Raw genomic sequence first — 15,396 nt, forward strand, 5'->3', positions numbered from 1 at the left:
CCCCCGTAATACCGCCAGCCCTGCTTACCTCCAGGTTTTTCCAATGTACGAAAAAGAACACCTATATTAACAGTATTTGCGCCTTAACACCGTCATCCGCCAACTGTCTGGGTCGTATGGTCCTTATTAAGCTCATGCAAATTAGACTCGCGCCAGCGAATTGACCGCTAAAGGTAGGCTACACACTACACGCGGCACTCCTTCCACGGTGGCTGCTTGATATGTAATTTATCTCTTTCCTTAATACGTCTCTGTGAGCTCAGCCTTTTCTAGCGCTTGTCGGCGATTGCTTCTGATCTGCACTGGTCATGAAAATGTTATTAAGTTATATTTAGACATTTGTAAATATTCATAAAACGATTGGAATGAAAATTTCAATGCACTCGGAGGAACTACAATTAAACAACTGTACCATCTCGGATATCTAGAGACGTCCAAAAGTGTGGTGCGGGCGCCCGTGAGGCTTTATATTAATATATTGTGAGGACTCACTCTCAAGTCTACGTAACAGCTAGACGACCCCAGAACTGACGAGTACATAATGTATTGGGAAAAGAAACCTTTTCGCGTTGACATGGTCCTAGACACATTTTGTCTGCCTTGTTCTAGTTTGAATTTATTATGTAAAGTACATCTGGAGCTGTACATGTAATTGGTTTTGCCCCTGAGCATGGCAATCATGCTAAACAGATCTTTATATGAAGCAAGCCTGGCCTCAGGTTGTCTCAATCGTCTCTACCAGTCTACTGCACTATAGTCGAGATGGCAATCAGTGCAATCCCCCAACCCCGCTGCTGCAACACAAAGTTCATCATGATGAAGCTCGTCCCAAGGAAGACTGCATAAAGTGGTTTGCTGTTGGCTGTATGTGAAATGTGGGGTAAAGTCTTCTGCTGTCTATAAGATGCATTTCTGAACAGAAGGGGAAGAACAAACAAACAAACATTTTTTAATAGTAGAGGGTTTTACGGCGCTCGCAACTGCATACGGTCATATGAGCGCCAAATTAAGGGGTGGGTGTCAACAGAGAAGTCTTTACAAGGAATCAGACTTACTCTGCTCACCTCTGTAGCTTCAACAGCACAAGGTCTGATTCGACTATCAAGGCACCCCGGAAATAGCAGGTCACAAGAGAGAGACAAACATACAAAAGAAGTAGAGGAAAATGACAATAGTAAGGATTAGGAAAGAAAAAGCAGCAGTTCCCTGTTGTAGATCAGGCACAGTTATGAACGTGACACGAATCAGCCCATTTACAATTCTACTGTGCTTGAACGAGAAATGTCCCCCCTTTGGGAATGGCCTAAAGAAACTACAGTCAGTGGCACTGCCCCAGGGGGGAGAAACAAACAAACAAACACACAAACAAACACACAAACAAACAAAACCCCAGGTAAGTTCGTACAAGCCGTGTGTTAGAAATCTAGAACTAACTACGTGGCAGGCTAAAATTATGGGCTGCCAACATATGAGAACCGAATTGTACTTTTGTTGCTCCAGCATGTTCCATCCCAATGAGATCATTTTGCATTGGATAAGTTGATCTTTTTTGCTGCAGGGAAACTGGGACACCAAGTAGGACATTGTGTCCCAATTCTCCTGACCCTGGGTAGGATCGTAGACGCCTAGTTTGATTCTGCATTTTATTTTTATATGAGAGATGGTACTCAGCCAGTCCAATATGATTGTTTTATAAAGTTGATATATGCCATTATCAGTAGTATGACTGAACCCGTACTCACGTTCAGCTGAAGTTCAAAACATTTGATGAAGAGAGTCAGAATCTGGTCTTGAAAAAACTTTGCACAACTGGGTGGTCTTTGGAACTTGAAAATGGTCATGTACAAAGTTGAAGGGATGCAATAGCAATCAAAAGGTATTGATAATTAAATTCATTCATATTAAAGTAGGGTTCCCTTTTGTCTACAAATATGTGTGTTTTGGGCCTCGTCTCAGTTTATCTACGTCAGTTCTCCCCACTCTCCCCTCCCCTACGGTATAAAAAAAGACGGCCAGAGACCGTATTTTATTAAATCATTGAAGACGGCAGTAGATCTAGCAAGCTATGCCTAGATAGTAGTACTACAGTACGGTCAAAAATTTGTGGCACAACCTGTCCTCAAATATCTCTTTTTACGGGTGAAGCCGATGTCATTGGCATACTATGGCATACTTTACGCAGCAGTTTGTATCAATCTGTCTTTATACTTAATCAAATTTTCCCACAACAATAGAGGCTAGCTTAAAAAAATAATTGTTCATACATAAACTTTTTAAAATTTTAACGGAAAATGGGATTGTTCACAGCACACCCCTCTTGCCGTATACATTTAATTTTGTATACGACGCATATATGTGTCACAATTAAATTCTGACCAATAACTCTAAATTTTAGTAGAAATTTGTAGGCCCACACAATGATACGGTCTCTGGGCCCACAGGTACAAGAAATTATTTTTTATTTGTGGACACTTTTTTTGCACTAAAGGTTCTCAAAATATGCGTTCAATAAGCATAAAGTCGCGATAACAAAGCACGGACTTGCTTTTAAAAGTAAGCGATATTGTCCCAGCTTTTAACCTGTTAAAATCTATAGGCATAGAGCGGTCCACAGATTCTGTGGTGCGGTAAAAAATTCCTCAAGAACATGTTTAACGGGTGCATAATTATTATGCCACCCATGCTTTGCACATCAGTTTGTATCAACGTGTCTTAACGTAATCATATTTTTCCATAACAATTGAGGTTATATTTAAAAAACTTTTCTTTATCAATGTATATGAAATAGTATTATAAATCTCCGTCACGTGGAAAAGGGAATTACATGTATGCACAGCACTTCCCTCTTCTCACACACATTTTGCATGCGCACATGACGTGACCTGCGTTATAGTTATACGTTATACGTTATACGTCACAGCTCACCAATGATACTGTTTAGTGTTTAGGCCTAAGCTAGATCTAGTTGCAAAACTTGTTAAAAGAAATTAATTTTATAGAGAACATATTTTCGCTCTAAAGGTTCTCAAATCATCCGTTCAATAAGCATGATGACACAATTAGAAAAATAAAAAATGAGAGACTTGCTTTTAAAAGCGACCCAGTCCCTACCCTGTATAGCCTAGCATTGGCATAGAACAGCAACTGGAATTTTTTATTGGTATTTATGAAGGAATTTTCTAGAATACAGCTGCAAGGTTCTTACAAAAATATTAATCTGTTAAGACAAATTGGTACAAGTCATTGTGCAAAAACTGGAGACTTAAATGTTCGATGGTTGAGGAAATATTTGACAATAAGTTGCTCCACGAATTTCGACCACACTCAAACTCAAAGATAGGCGTATCTTTGGGACTTTGGGAGGCGTGAGTAGAATAAGAGCCTACGATTGGTTGAAATTTCACCCTCTCGTTGTGTCATACTGTGACCTCACAGGGGTCATTCATTTTATCGCACACCACTCGGCCTCAGTCTTTTCCACCACTCGACTGGACTCCACCAACAGCAGGCAGCAGCAACAGTGGGATAACCCCAGCCTAGATCGCAGTTCTCGCCATAAAGATGAAACTCCTTAGCATAATCCGCAGCTTGAAGCTGGTAATTACGTCGAATGAACTTATATGCACGTGCTTTTAAATTGGCTTAAATGTGGTTTCGTGTTAGATTTTGCAACGAGTTGTAATTTACGTAAGTCAAGTTGTGTATATTTCTCCGCCTGCCAATGATCTGTCGAGCGAATCGGAGCGTGCGCACGGTCGAAATCTGGGTCTTGATCAAATTCGCAATTCTCCTATGTCCTATGTTTGCAGATAGATCTAGATCTAGATCTAGATCTAGATTAGATTGATGTGTATTCTTTTTCAAATGCAAAATTACTCTGTCTGAACAGTGTCTTCCACGTTAAAATTAAGCTGCAAAACTGGATGTAGTCTAGTCTAGATCTAGTAGACCATGTGTAAGTAAAGCTTGGCTTAGGCTTAGGTTTTGACATTGATTTTGTAACTTGCATATATTCTGTTGTGGTGTTCTTTGCCAAGGCCTAGATTCTAGATCTAGTATTCTTGGTCACAATGACACAAAGCAGTTGAATTTGAATGTTTTGGAATGAATTCAAAACTAGATCTAATGGGGCCTCTTGAAAGGCCTATTTCGACTCATACTCCAATGCGTGTGTGCAAACACTAAGAGTACTGGGTGTGAAGCAGAAGCAATTCGACCTTGGCCTTCCTCGGTTTCTATGATCTGGCGAAGGAACTTACAACAAATGAACGCCGACCATGGTGACCCAGTGCGAACTGATGGTCTTTTCTTTACAAAGGATATTATATAATAGTAGGGCCTGGCAGTGGGCAACGATATGGGAGGGAATATATATAGATCTGTAAAAAAACAAACGAAATGGCTGCCTGTACGCACAGCATCGAGGCTATGTGCACGGCCCTCCACTTTATAAAGGGCGTGAGCCGGGCTACCTGGGAAGCGCGCAGGCCCTATATATAGGGATGACCTACTTCGATTGGGAGGCGCGCAGCTATAAAGGGCATAGACGCTGACCTTTTTTCAATGGAAAATTTCAGCCTTCCTTATATATATGGAAAATGACGTAGTAAATTACAGGTCAAAGCTATAAGTAGTGACCAATGACTTTGCAAGTTATCTTGACCTCGTTGAGCGTCTCTTGGCCAAAGATTGTACATATAACAAAATAGTTCACTCAGCCAAAAAGGTGTCTGCGGAAGTCCGCACATTGGTTCATATGACGCTGCAGTCTTAGTTTTGAAGCTCTCTTTCATTTTACCAGAAGAAGAATAGGAATAGCACAGTTTATTAGTTTATTCACTTTTATTATATTTTCACACAAGTAGGGTAACTCTGATTGCAAAGTCCGCACTTTTTCGAAGAGGGCGCCACAGAATATTGAGGACACTTTTTAAAAATTGGCTCAATTATAAAGGAGTGAACTATCTTGTTATACATGATCTTTGTCTTGGCCAAGATATCGAACGATAAAGTGACGCGGTCCAGCTGAGCGATTATCAAGGCTGTGAGCATACTATTCTATCTAAATCTGAGGGCCGTACACATAGCTATGAGGCTGTGCGTACGGGAGGGCAGTACGCATAGCCACAGGCAAAAAAAAGAGGATGAAGGGGGTGGGGTGGGCCTGGGGAAATAAGATAGAGAGAGAAAAAGTAAGAGAGTGGGAGAGAAAGGGGAGGAGGGGTGGGGCGGCTGTCTTATAAAGACTGATTATGAATTTTATGTTTTGATCCCTTTGCAGTCGTGAAACGCAGTGTAATAGCCTACCAGTAGTCATAAGTCTGAATAGCAACGGGAGACTATTCGGACTCGAATTCAGACCTCGCTTACGGTACAACCGGTGATTGCGCACACACACTGGAATTTGAGTCCGAATAGCCTCCAGCGGCTGTTTAGACTCGAGTCCGTATAGCCACTTTGACTTTGCTCTTGAAAACCATTATCATTAGCCTACCTTTGTGTCCAGTCCATGGGCATTCTCAAACATGATGATGCATTTATTTGATACACCTCAACACCACCCAGACTAGACGAATGCATTGTGTGGTGGAACGAAAACTTTTCTTCCCATTTTGAATTTAGGACCTGTCGTAGTTCATAGCCAGAGTTCTTTAGCCTTTTACAAGTTTCACATGTGACATGGGTCTATGGTCGCTGCAGGATTCTAAACATTTAACTCGGCCTTTCTGTAAGTTTTAGAAAGAATGGAGTGAAAAAAACAAGGCTGTTACTGTACTGTATTATATTACATTTTAGCTGTTTGGAATCAAACGTTGTAGCGACATTTGAATAGGTAATCTGGCTGAAAGTTTTTAATTGGATATAATGTGTTCTGTGATTTCGGTCAGAATTCAGGGGGGGGGGGGAACAAGTGCATTTTCAGAGTTCGCTGTTTAGAACCTTGCTTGAGGGACGATATATATATTATATTATTGTTGTATCGGCCTTTTAGGCTTACTATAGAAATTAATGATGGTAAACATTTTATTTAAAACTTACCCTGCCACTGGTGACCTAAGTTGTCGTCATGGAAACTTCTCCATACCTACGACCTGAGTCGTCTTCATAAGTATAATTTATTCTCTCATGGTCTGTTGTCGACACCATTATTACACCTTATTAGTTTAAAACTGACAACATCTAGTACTTGTGGGAAACCGAAAGTAACTTTCCTGAATGGTTTCCATCCGATCCAAGGTTTTGTGGGCAAATTTTTGCCTTTGTTACTTGTTAGTGAATTTTTTTTAGCATCTTCACAACGCTGAAAAAAGTTTCGGAATGGATGATGAACCAGACTATACCATGACCCAAAATGACTCTGATTCTGACTTTTTAGAGGCTCATAATTAACGCTGTGACTCTGAAGAACCAGTTGAGGTTTCTGAGACAAGAGTCAGTGATGCTAGGAAGACAAGGGTTAGTGGTGACGATGTTGGTGGCAGAGGTGAAGGCGATGGCGTAAACTGCAGAGTAAAAGAGGGCGTGTCCCTATACACAGGATCAGGCCTAGGCCTACTGTTACTACACTTGATAGGCAGTGGGGCTGGAGTGTTTTAGAAACTGATCTACATAAGCAAATCAGTGTGAATGTTACATGAATGAGATTATATCTCTTTATTTTAAAAATAAATAGGACGCAAACTCTTTGTAGAAATTTTACAGCGTGTGCATACATGATAATATATGTACAGGAAGCAAAGGCATAACATATGCACTCGGTATCACAATACTTACATAATAGTATATTACATTATAACACATATATATAATTAATTGTCTACCCTACAGTCATTTGTAGTCTGTATTAAAGATTGTTTTGAGTAGGTACCACCCCTTTTTTTCGCTAAAATTGTCAAATCCAAGTTGGCCTCCAAGGTTAGGTGAATCAAGGTCAATTTAAAATGTCAAAATTTCAAAGTCCGTTTGGTACCCAACGATATTTTAAAGTTTCAGAGTCGTATCTTGAGGTTTTAAAAATGAATTTTTTCATCATTTATCCCCCAAAATTGACAATGCTCAAAACTGCTTTTGGCAGTGGAAAAACAAACCTCAAAATAGGCTGGCAGTGTAAGTGTTAAAAATGAAGAGTATTTATGTCATGGCGCGATGGAATCAGGTGCTCTTCAGTTTTTGGGCTTATTTGTATCTTTAAGCTTGTTCATTTTGTCTTGCTTTTGATGAATAAATAACCTATATCTATCTTCAGTAGATGTTGAGATATTCAGGATTGAGGAGGGGGGGGGGTGTGTTTCGCCTGGTTTCAGAGGTAAATAAACAAGAAAAAGGCCGCTAATGTTTGGTGACTTTCAAAGCTCGAGAGTCCTTGGAATTTGTAAATTTACATTTTTTGTGCCTTTAATCAATGTGTTTGAGTAAATTCCACTCAACATCGTGTTTTTAAATGAATATGAAAGATGTTGAGCCAAAAAAACACAAATTTGATGAAAATGGCCAAACTGGAAGAAAAATATTTGGTTTCTTCTATTTCATTATTTTGACGAGCGCCTGATTTCACCATGATGCCTCACATTGGATTTTCAAAATTTGTTATTTAAAAGTGGGTATTACAGAACATAATTTACTTTACTCTTGCACTCATCCTCAGATATTGTAGTAACGCTATTCTTGTGCATTTTTACCAGTTTTAATTGCATATATCAGTCACAGTCACAAATTATTAGCGTTATATATGTCACAGAAGTGTTCAGCAGTAGATCTAGCTTGCACTGTTCTGTTGAGTGTGGGGAGCCTACAGGCTCATCATGAAGGCATTTATTCGACATTGTTGCCACCTGTGTCAGTGCAGTGCGTTTGCTCTTTAATAGAGATAGCGCACTGAGCTACAGCTTGCTTGCATTTTGCAAATTTAGTTCTAGGTGAAGCTGCAGAAAAGAGTGGACCATGATGAAACAAAAGAAGCGGAAAGGCTTCTTAGTTGAGGAAAAACGACTGATTGAAGCACAGGTGGATAAAAAGCTGATATCAGAAGCGGAAATCTGCAAATCTAAGCGACTATATCCATCATGAAGGTTGATGTGGCATGGGGGGCATAATTCATGTAAAATTTTGACCCAGTTTTCCAGTTTTATATGTTTCCCTTGACTTAGCCTGACATTTGTACATACTGAAATTCATACGCTCAAAACGAAAAGATTTACTCATCTTGCTGATGTCATTATGTTAAAGTGTGTTTGGGATAAATGGTCAACAGAAATGCAGAAGTGTCACATTGGCATTGCTGTCATACTCTTTACTCTTGAGTAGTGAACAATCTTTGGGGTCAGATGTTGCATACAGGTTTGTGATGCCAAACACCTATTCTATTTAGACCAGATTTAACGTAAACTGTATTTGATCCATGTCTAAACCTTTGCTGTTCTTCCCTTAGGCTGTACAGAATTAAATTTGTTTCTGGGAGTGTACTTGAATAGGAAAAGGGGGTTCGGGAGTGGCATGTCATTTTTTCTCAAATATATGTGTGTTCAGTTTTGTTGTGTGCACTTAAACACTAGCTGGTAGCTTTTACCAGTGCTGTGCGATTTGGGAGAAATGAAACTTCATGGAAACTTCGAAGCGTGAAGTGAATATTCATGCTATTCGAATGTCGTGTGCGAATGTTAAAAAAAAAAAAAATTCCATCCGCAGCGCTTGCTGTTCAATATTTCTTATTCACCACACTATTCATCCAGCAATTCGTAGCTCAGTGTGCATCTGCCTCTTCGTGTACCATGGCTGCAGTTCGTGCAGCGCGACTGACAGTATTCATTACCACTCATTTTATTGATCCCTGACCCTGCCCTTCGAATTTTGAATGGAACAAGGGGAGCTTAGTGGATGTGCTAGCTTATGCAAAACCATCTGCTGCGCTTGAAAAAATGGCCCCTTTAGCTATTTGTGGTGTGACTAATGAATATTAAAAAGTAGTAAATGTAGTTGTGAATACTTCTTTGAGGCATGTTTTATAACTCTTTTTTGATGAAAGTCAGATAAAAATTCATTATATCGAAAAAAACAAAAACAAATCGGTATTCGAATGGAACTGCCACTCTTCGAAAAGCTTTGAGTGAGGCAAAATTCATGAATGTCGAATAGTTCAATTGAATTGGCACAGCTCTAGATTTTACTCATAATTCTTAAACTAACTGGTCAAGCTTGGGAACTTAACATTAAAAGACAGGCAAAATTTGATACCTGTGCCTGTTGCTATATATATATATGCTTGGTTTGTTCATGTATAATCCATTTAGTTCTCCGCCCTTTGACCAAGATAGGTTTAGATGTATGTGATAGCTTTGAGGAACAAACTTTTCTCTTGTGAAATTACTTTTTTAATAGTGTAGAACTCGTAAAGGGGCACAGAAATAAAAATAATATAATCTTGACAAAGATTAGGAAAATGAAAATCCATTCAAACTGAGTTCATTGGATGTTATGTTTTCGTATTTCAATTTTCCAACAGAAAAATTGATGAAACAAGTGCAATGTTAGTGGTTCAGATGTGATAAGAAGTCCATTTTATTTTAGGTTTTAGTGTTGGTTCTAATCTGTACATCTTTGGCATGGCAGGCCACCACATGGCAGGCCTCCACACAAACATGTGCCTTTAAATTGTAATGTTGGAAAGGTAACATAAACTTTTGGCAAACTCTATGACCTTCAGAAAATCACAGTAGCACAGAGTTGGCAGTCCTTTCTTTTTTTTGTCCCCCTTCTTATCTCACGTTTCAAGATAAGGGGAGAACAGCGAGACTGAATCTACTGCGAACAGTACAGTCACATTTCAAGCGTGTGAACACTCATCAGGCGTTTTGATATACTTAAGTTGTTTTGAATTTGTATAAAAGCATGGGAGCCAGAGGACTGAACTCTTTGAACCTGGAGGTTTAGATCCTGATTGCACTAGTTCTCTCTGGTTCCTAATTAATGGACTTGAGTGCATAGTCGGGTTTGAGGTAGTAGTGGAATACCAACACAAACACATCAGGCATTTGTGGCATAGAGACCTTTGACCCAGGTCGAACTACCGGTCTGTCGGGTTTAAAGAGTTGATATCAGTAGGCCCTGATATTTGGAATTCATTTCCTAAACCTCTCTGCCTTCTTTTCAGGGTTATATGTAATCGAAAAGTTCTCTTTTCAAACCTAATCGCTGCACTATGCAGAGATTCTGCAATGGTACAGCACATTATGTGACCTAGACCTAATTATTTTTCTTGTGTTGAAGGCACTAAAGAAAGCAAGCCTAATTAATTGTGCAAGCATAAATTAAAAGAATAGGTTTAAACGACTGTTATGCATGACTGTAACAGCAGATCCTGAAAAAAATATTCCATAGTTTTATTTTTCGTCATGAATTTATTAGTGTAGGTGAAAATATCTGATTCTGCCTGCCTGCCTGCCTGCCTGCCTGTTTGTCCATCTGTCTGCATGTCTGTCTGTCTATCTGTTGTCGTCCATCCCTCTTTCTCTCACTTTCTCTCTCTCTCTCTCTCTCTCTCTCTCTCTCTCTCTCTCTCTCTCTCTCTGTGGGTGGTTGGCAGGTGCTCTAGTGTGGTTTGCTCCTTTCCTATCAAACATCTATTGTTCTTATCTCTCCTCCTTTTTTGTGTATGTTACTCTCTTGTAACACATCTATTCTTTGGCACTTAAATGACCTTATTGTGTTGCAAGTGCCATAAACCACTTACTAAAACTAAAATCAATCTCTCTCTCTCTCTCTCTCTCTCTCTCTCTCTCTCTCTCTCTCTCTCTCTCTCTCTCTCCCTCCCTCCCTCCCTCCCTCCCTCCCTCCCTCCCTCCCTCCCTCCCTTCTTTGATTAGTATCGTCATGTGTTTTAATTTACTCTTCCTTTTTCACTTTTCTACAGACTGGAAGCCATGGTCTTCACATGTCCAGATGTTATGCGTCAAGTGTGGTAAGGCAAAATTTTATTATAACTAGTATACAACTTTGTAGGAGGTTGGCGGGAGGTTGGCGGGTCCTCTGGTGTGGTTTGCTCCTTCTTTCTTATTAATTGAACATCTATTTATCTTCCCTTCTTTTTTGTGTTTGTTACTCTCTTATAACATCTCTCTTCGGCACTTATATCATGACCTAATTTTGTAGCAAGTGCTGTAAAACACTTCCTCTTTCCTATCAAACATCTGTCGTCCTTATCTCCCCTCCTTCTTTTTTATGTTTGTTACTCTCTGGCGTGATTTTGTCAATTTTTTTTTATGCCTCCATCTTCTCTATTGGGATCATTTTGGAGATGGGCTGCTAGGACCCTGTCTGTCAGACACCCTGCTCCAGGGCGCTGCAACTGACTGAAGTGTTTTTTGGCCTTTCCCAAAGGCGGGATATTAACATGTTCTTGTGCACAGTAGAATTGTAAATGGGCTGGATTTATCAATGTCATGCTCATACTATGTGGGAACAACATAGGGGGAACTGCTGCTTTTTCTTTCCACTTCCTTACTATCGTCATTTTTTCCTCTTTTTCTTATGTACGTTTGTCACTCCCTAGTGAACTGCTATTTCCGGGATGCCTTGGTAGTCGAAGCACTCTGTGTTGTTGAGGCTATAGAGGTGAGCAGAGTAAGCCTGATTTCCTGTTTGGACTTCTCTGTTAACATCCACCCCTTGGCGCTCATATGCATTTGCGAGCGCCGTAAAACCTTACTTAAACATGCCTGTCAGGACTAAGTTCGGTTGAGTAGGATACAGTATCTTACAAAAAAAATATGGAGACTCATGAGGAAATGAATTTACCCACACAAGAATCAAACTCATGTCCTTTGCATGCAACAGCAAAGAGTCATACCATTATGTCACAGATGCTGGTCATGGAAGGTGTAAAGTTACCTATGACGAAAAAAAAATAATTGAGGAATGAATAAGATGCAATTTGCCACAAAGGTAAACATTGTTCACAATAAATGTGGAGGCTGAGGGAAGGGTTTCATAAGTAGGTTCTACTTCTTTCCAAGGGCGCTCCTGTTGTTTGTGAGACTATGTCAGTAGGAATTTGATCCCCCTTTTTTAAAAGGTTATGTCTTATAGCTGTTTTTTGCTTATTTTGCAGATATGAGTGTGTGTGTTGTGAATGTTAGAGTGCGCCAGCAATGTTAGAGTGTAGGGCTGAGTCAACGAGTTTATTTGTAAAAAAAAAGGGAGGGGGCCTGTTGTGTATGTAAGACTTATAGCTCTTTGCACTCATTTTGCAGAGATGAGTGTGTGTGTGTGTGTGTGTGTGTGTGTGTGTGTGTGTGTGTGTGTGTGTGTAAGTGAATCTACAATGTTATAGTGTAGGGCTGAGAGAGTCTATGTGTGTGTTTGTGTGTAAGGGTGGGGGGTTGTGAAATAGAGAGGTAACAATTTGCTCTGTTGTGTCTGTGAGAATGTATCAGTAGGAACTTGATGCCCTTTTTGAATAGATTGTCTTATTCCTGTTTGCGCTTACTCTGCAGATGAGTGTGTATGTTTGAGAGTGATTCTGCAATGATAGAGTGTTGGGTTGAGAGAATTGGTGTGTGGATGTGTTTAAGGGGTTGGGGAGGGGGGTGATGACAATTTGCACCTGTTGTGCTTGTGCCTGTGTTTGTGCTTATTTTGCAGATATGAGTGTGTGTTTTGCACTGTTGTGTATGTGAGACTGTATCAGTCGGAACTTGGTCCTCTTTTTTAATAGGTTCTGTTTTATAGCTCTTTGCACTCATTTTGCAGAGATGAGTTTGTGTATGTGTGTGTTTAAAGGATGGGTGAATACAATTTGCACCTGTTGTGCTTGTGCCTGTGTTTGTGCTTATTTTGCAGATATGAGTGTGTGTTTTGCACTGTTGTGTATGTGAGACTGTATCAGTCGGAACTTGGTCCTCTTTTTTAATAGGTTCTGTTTTATAGCTCTTTGCACTCATTTTGCAGAGATGAGTTTGTGTATGTGTGTGTTTAAAGGATGGGTGAATACAATTTGCACCTGTTGTGCCTGTGTAATGTATTTTTGATGTATTCAGTTTTGGTTTAGTTGGCGGGTGTAAGTCTAAACTGTTTTGAATAAAGAACATTTTAATATAATGTCTCATAATCTTCTTAATAGGCTGTACATTGAAATTTTTTTTTTCTTTTCTATTGCAGCCCACAACTAAAATGTTCATCAACAATGAGTTTGTTGAGTCCCAGACAGACAAGTGGGTTGACCTCCATAACCCAGTGAGTTCTCATTTTGGCTCTATTGGCCTTAAGAAGAGAAGAATAATACCGGTTTATTTTAAGAAGAGAATAAAACTGGCTTTTTATGAACGTTTATCTGAATTTCCAACTCATCAGTACAGATGCAGTTGGATTTAGTTCAAATATTCCCATTTTCCCTTCAGGCAGACACATTTAAAATGAAATAAAATGCTGCTGTAAGTCTTCCCTGTTTTGAAGGCATTTTAAAGTCTTTATTTTTAAATCAATAGTATTTTTATTCTTTGTAGATATGAATGAAAATAAGTGATTAAAGTTTGTAGTTGACTTTTGACAGGTGTGTGTTATATTGCTGTTGATTTGTGATTATATGTGTTCTGTTAATTGTGTGAAAGAATGGGCATATTTATGTGTAGTTGAAGTAAGATCTAGAGGTTGTACATGGAGATCATATTTAAAAAAAAATCACTTGCACTACAGTCTAGCACGCCATAAAGAAAAATAGCTTAGCAAACAGATTTTCAGGTGCCGAATTTTTTTCATGTATGTTATATTCTTTGTATTTAAAATGTGTGCTTAAATTTGTTCTTAACGAAAAGATTTTTGTGGCCTGCTAAACTTTGATAAATGTGTGTGCTAGACTGTATATTGTTTATTACGACATTCTCAGTTCTGTTAAGCACATAGTAAAAACCAAACTTGGAAAGCATCCACTATTGCATAACTGTAGACAACGAGATACCAGTTGTGGAAAGTATAGTGTAAAAGAGAGGTAGAATGTTTGTCACAGGTGTTGCACATGCCTGAGTTCTCATTATGGATCTACGCTAATATTTATTAGGACATTTATTACATCCATCAGACTCTCTGACTCAATAAAGAGATCTGCTCTCTGACAATATCAGTGTGGCACTAAAAAGAGACCCTTAACTTTTGAAAAATTACTGATATATTAATTCAAAGTGTCCTGTCCATTCTCAAAATTTCGTAACTCATTGCGGTGGTCTACGAGAATACTCATATGCAGGCAGCCACCTGATTACGAGAAAATCCGAATCCCTCTTTATCTCTCTAAAACTTCCTCCAGTCCATTATTTCCAAGTTTAAAAAAAATGGCATTAGAGTTACCGTTATTGCACTTCTGTACCCTTATTGTCCACTAATTTTGTAGCTGCTTGGAGGGAAAGTTATTGCTGTTTTATTGTGGGTAGGCCTACTTAAATTTGTGGGTGTGGCTGGAGGCAGCCCAGGTGGTTGTGTCTGCTGGAGGCAACTCAGGTGGAAGTTGGTTAACATTGATGCACTCGTATGCTTTTCATTTTCGATTTTTGTGCTTGTTTTTAATTGTCAGTTTTTGTGCTTGCTCTTCAGTGCCAATTTTTGTGCTTGCTTTTCTGAGTTTTATGCAATCTATTATAAGAATGGTTCTTTCTTTTCTGTTTTTTAAATTGAGTGTCAAACAGATTTGGTATTCATAGTCAAGCCACTTGGAAGACACCCTCTTTTCATTGCAATAAAAATTAAACAACAACAAAAACTGTATTTCCTCAATCAGTGACAATACTTACTTACTTTTTTCTTCCGCTTGTAATCAGTGACAATTATTTGGTTATATTGTAGACTTTGGAAGATTTTTATTTGTTTAATTGTATACATTTGGATATTTCTCAATTGAAAAAGCCTGAATTCATGCAAATCATCCCTTTGTGTTGTTTGTCACGGATAGAGGAAAAGAGGCCCTCCAGCCATGCTCACTCTTTGAGATTGGTTTTATGTATGTTTCGTTTATTTAAAAAACAACAAAAAACTGTGAAACATTCAAGATTTTCTTGTTAAAGAAAAAATAATTCAGCTCCTATTTGGTTAAAAAAAGAAAGAAAATCACAAATATTTACTCACTGTATTCTGGTTGGAAAGTGTTCTTTAGTTATTTTCTTGTAATTTTGGTCGCTGAATCAAATATACGATGAAGCTGAAAAATGCAATGCTCAATCAAGCCTAGCATCTATTAGCAACGGTGTCAAGTGTAATGCTAGCCATTCTCTACTCTAGTTTTAGGACAGAAGAAATTTGAAAGAAAAAGAGGAAGAGAATGATACAGGGAAAGAGAGTAGAAGGAGAGAGAGAGTAGAAGGAGAGAGAGAGAGAGAGAGAGAGAGAGAGAGAGAGAGAGAGAGAGAGAGAGAGAGA

General features: G+C 39.0%; 1 protein-coding gene across 1 annotated transcript in view; it reads left to right on the forward strand.

Annotated features, from left to right (window-relative positions):
• Positions 1-3,450: 3,450 nt before the first annotated feature.
• Positions 3,451-15,396, forward strand: part of LOC101847006 (probable methylmalonate-semialdehyde dehydrogenase [acylating], mitochondrial) — a 22,150-nt gene continuing 10,204 nt past the window's right edge. Inside the window, exons 1-3 of the mRNA XM_005111485.3 lie at positions 3,451-3,597; positions 10,907-10,954; positions 13,153-13,227. Of these exons, the coding sequence (XP_005111542.1) occupies positions 3,562-3,597; positions 10,907-10,954; positions 13,153-13,227 (159 nt within the window). The 5' untranslated portion in view covers positions 3,451-3,561. The remainder of the gene's footprint in view (positions 3,598-10,906; positions 10,955-13,152; positions 13,228-15,396) is intronic.

The sequence above is a fragment of the Aplysia californica genome, unplaced genomic scaffold (assembly GCF_000002075.1).
Source record: "Aplysia californica isolate F4 #8 unplaced genomic scaffold, AplCal3.0 scaffold01065, whole genome shotgun sequence".
Lineage (NCBI taxonomy): Eukaryota > Metazoa > Mollusca > Gastropoda > Aplysiida > Aplysiidae > Aplysia > Aplysia californica.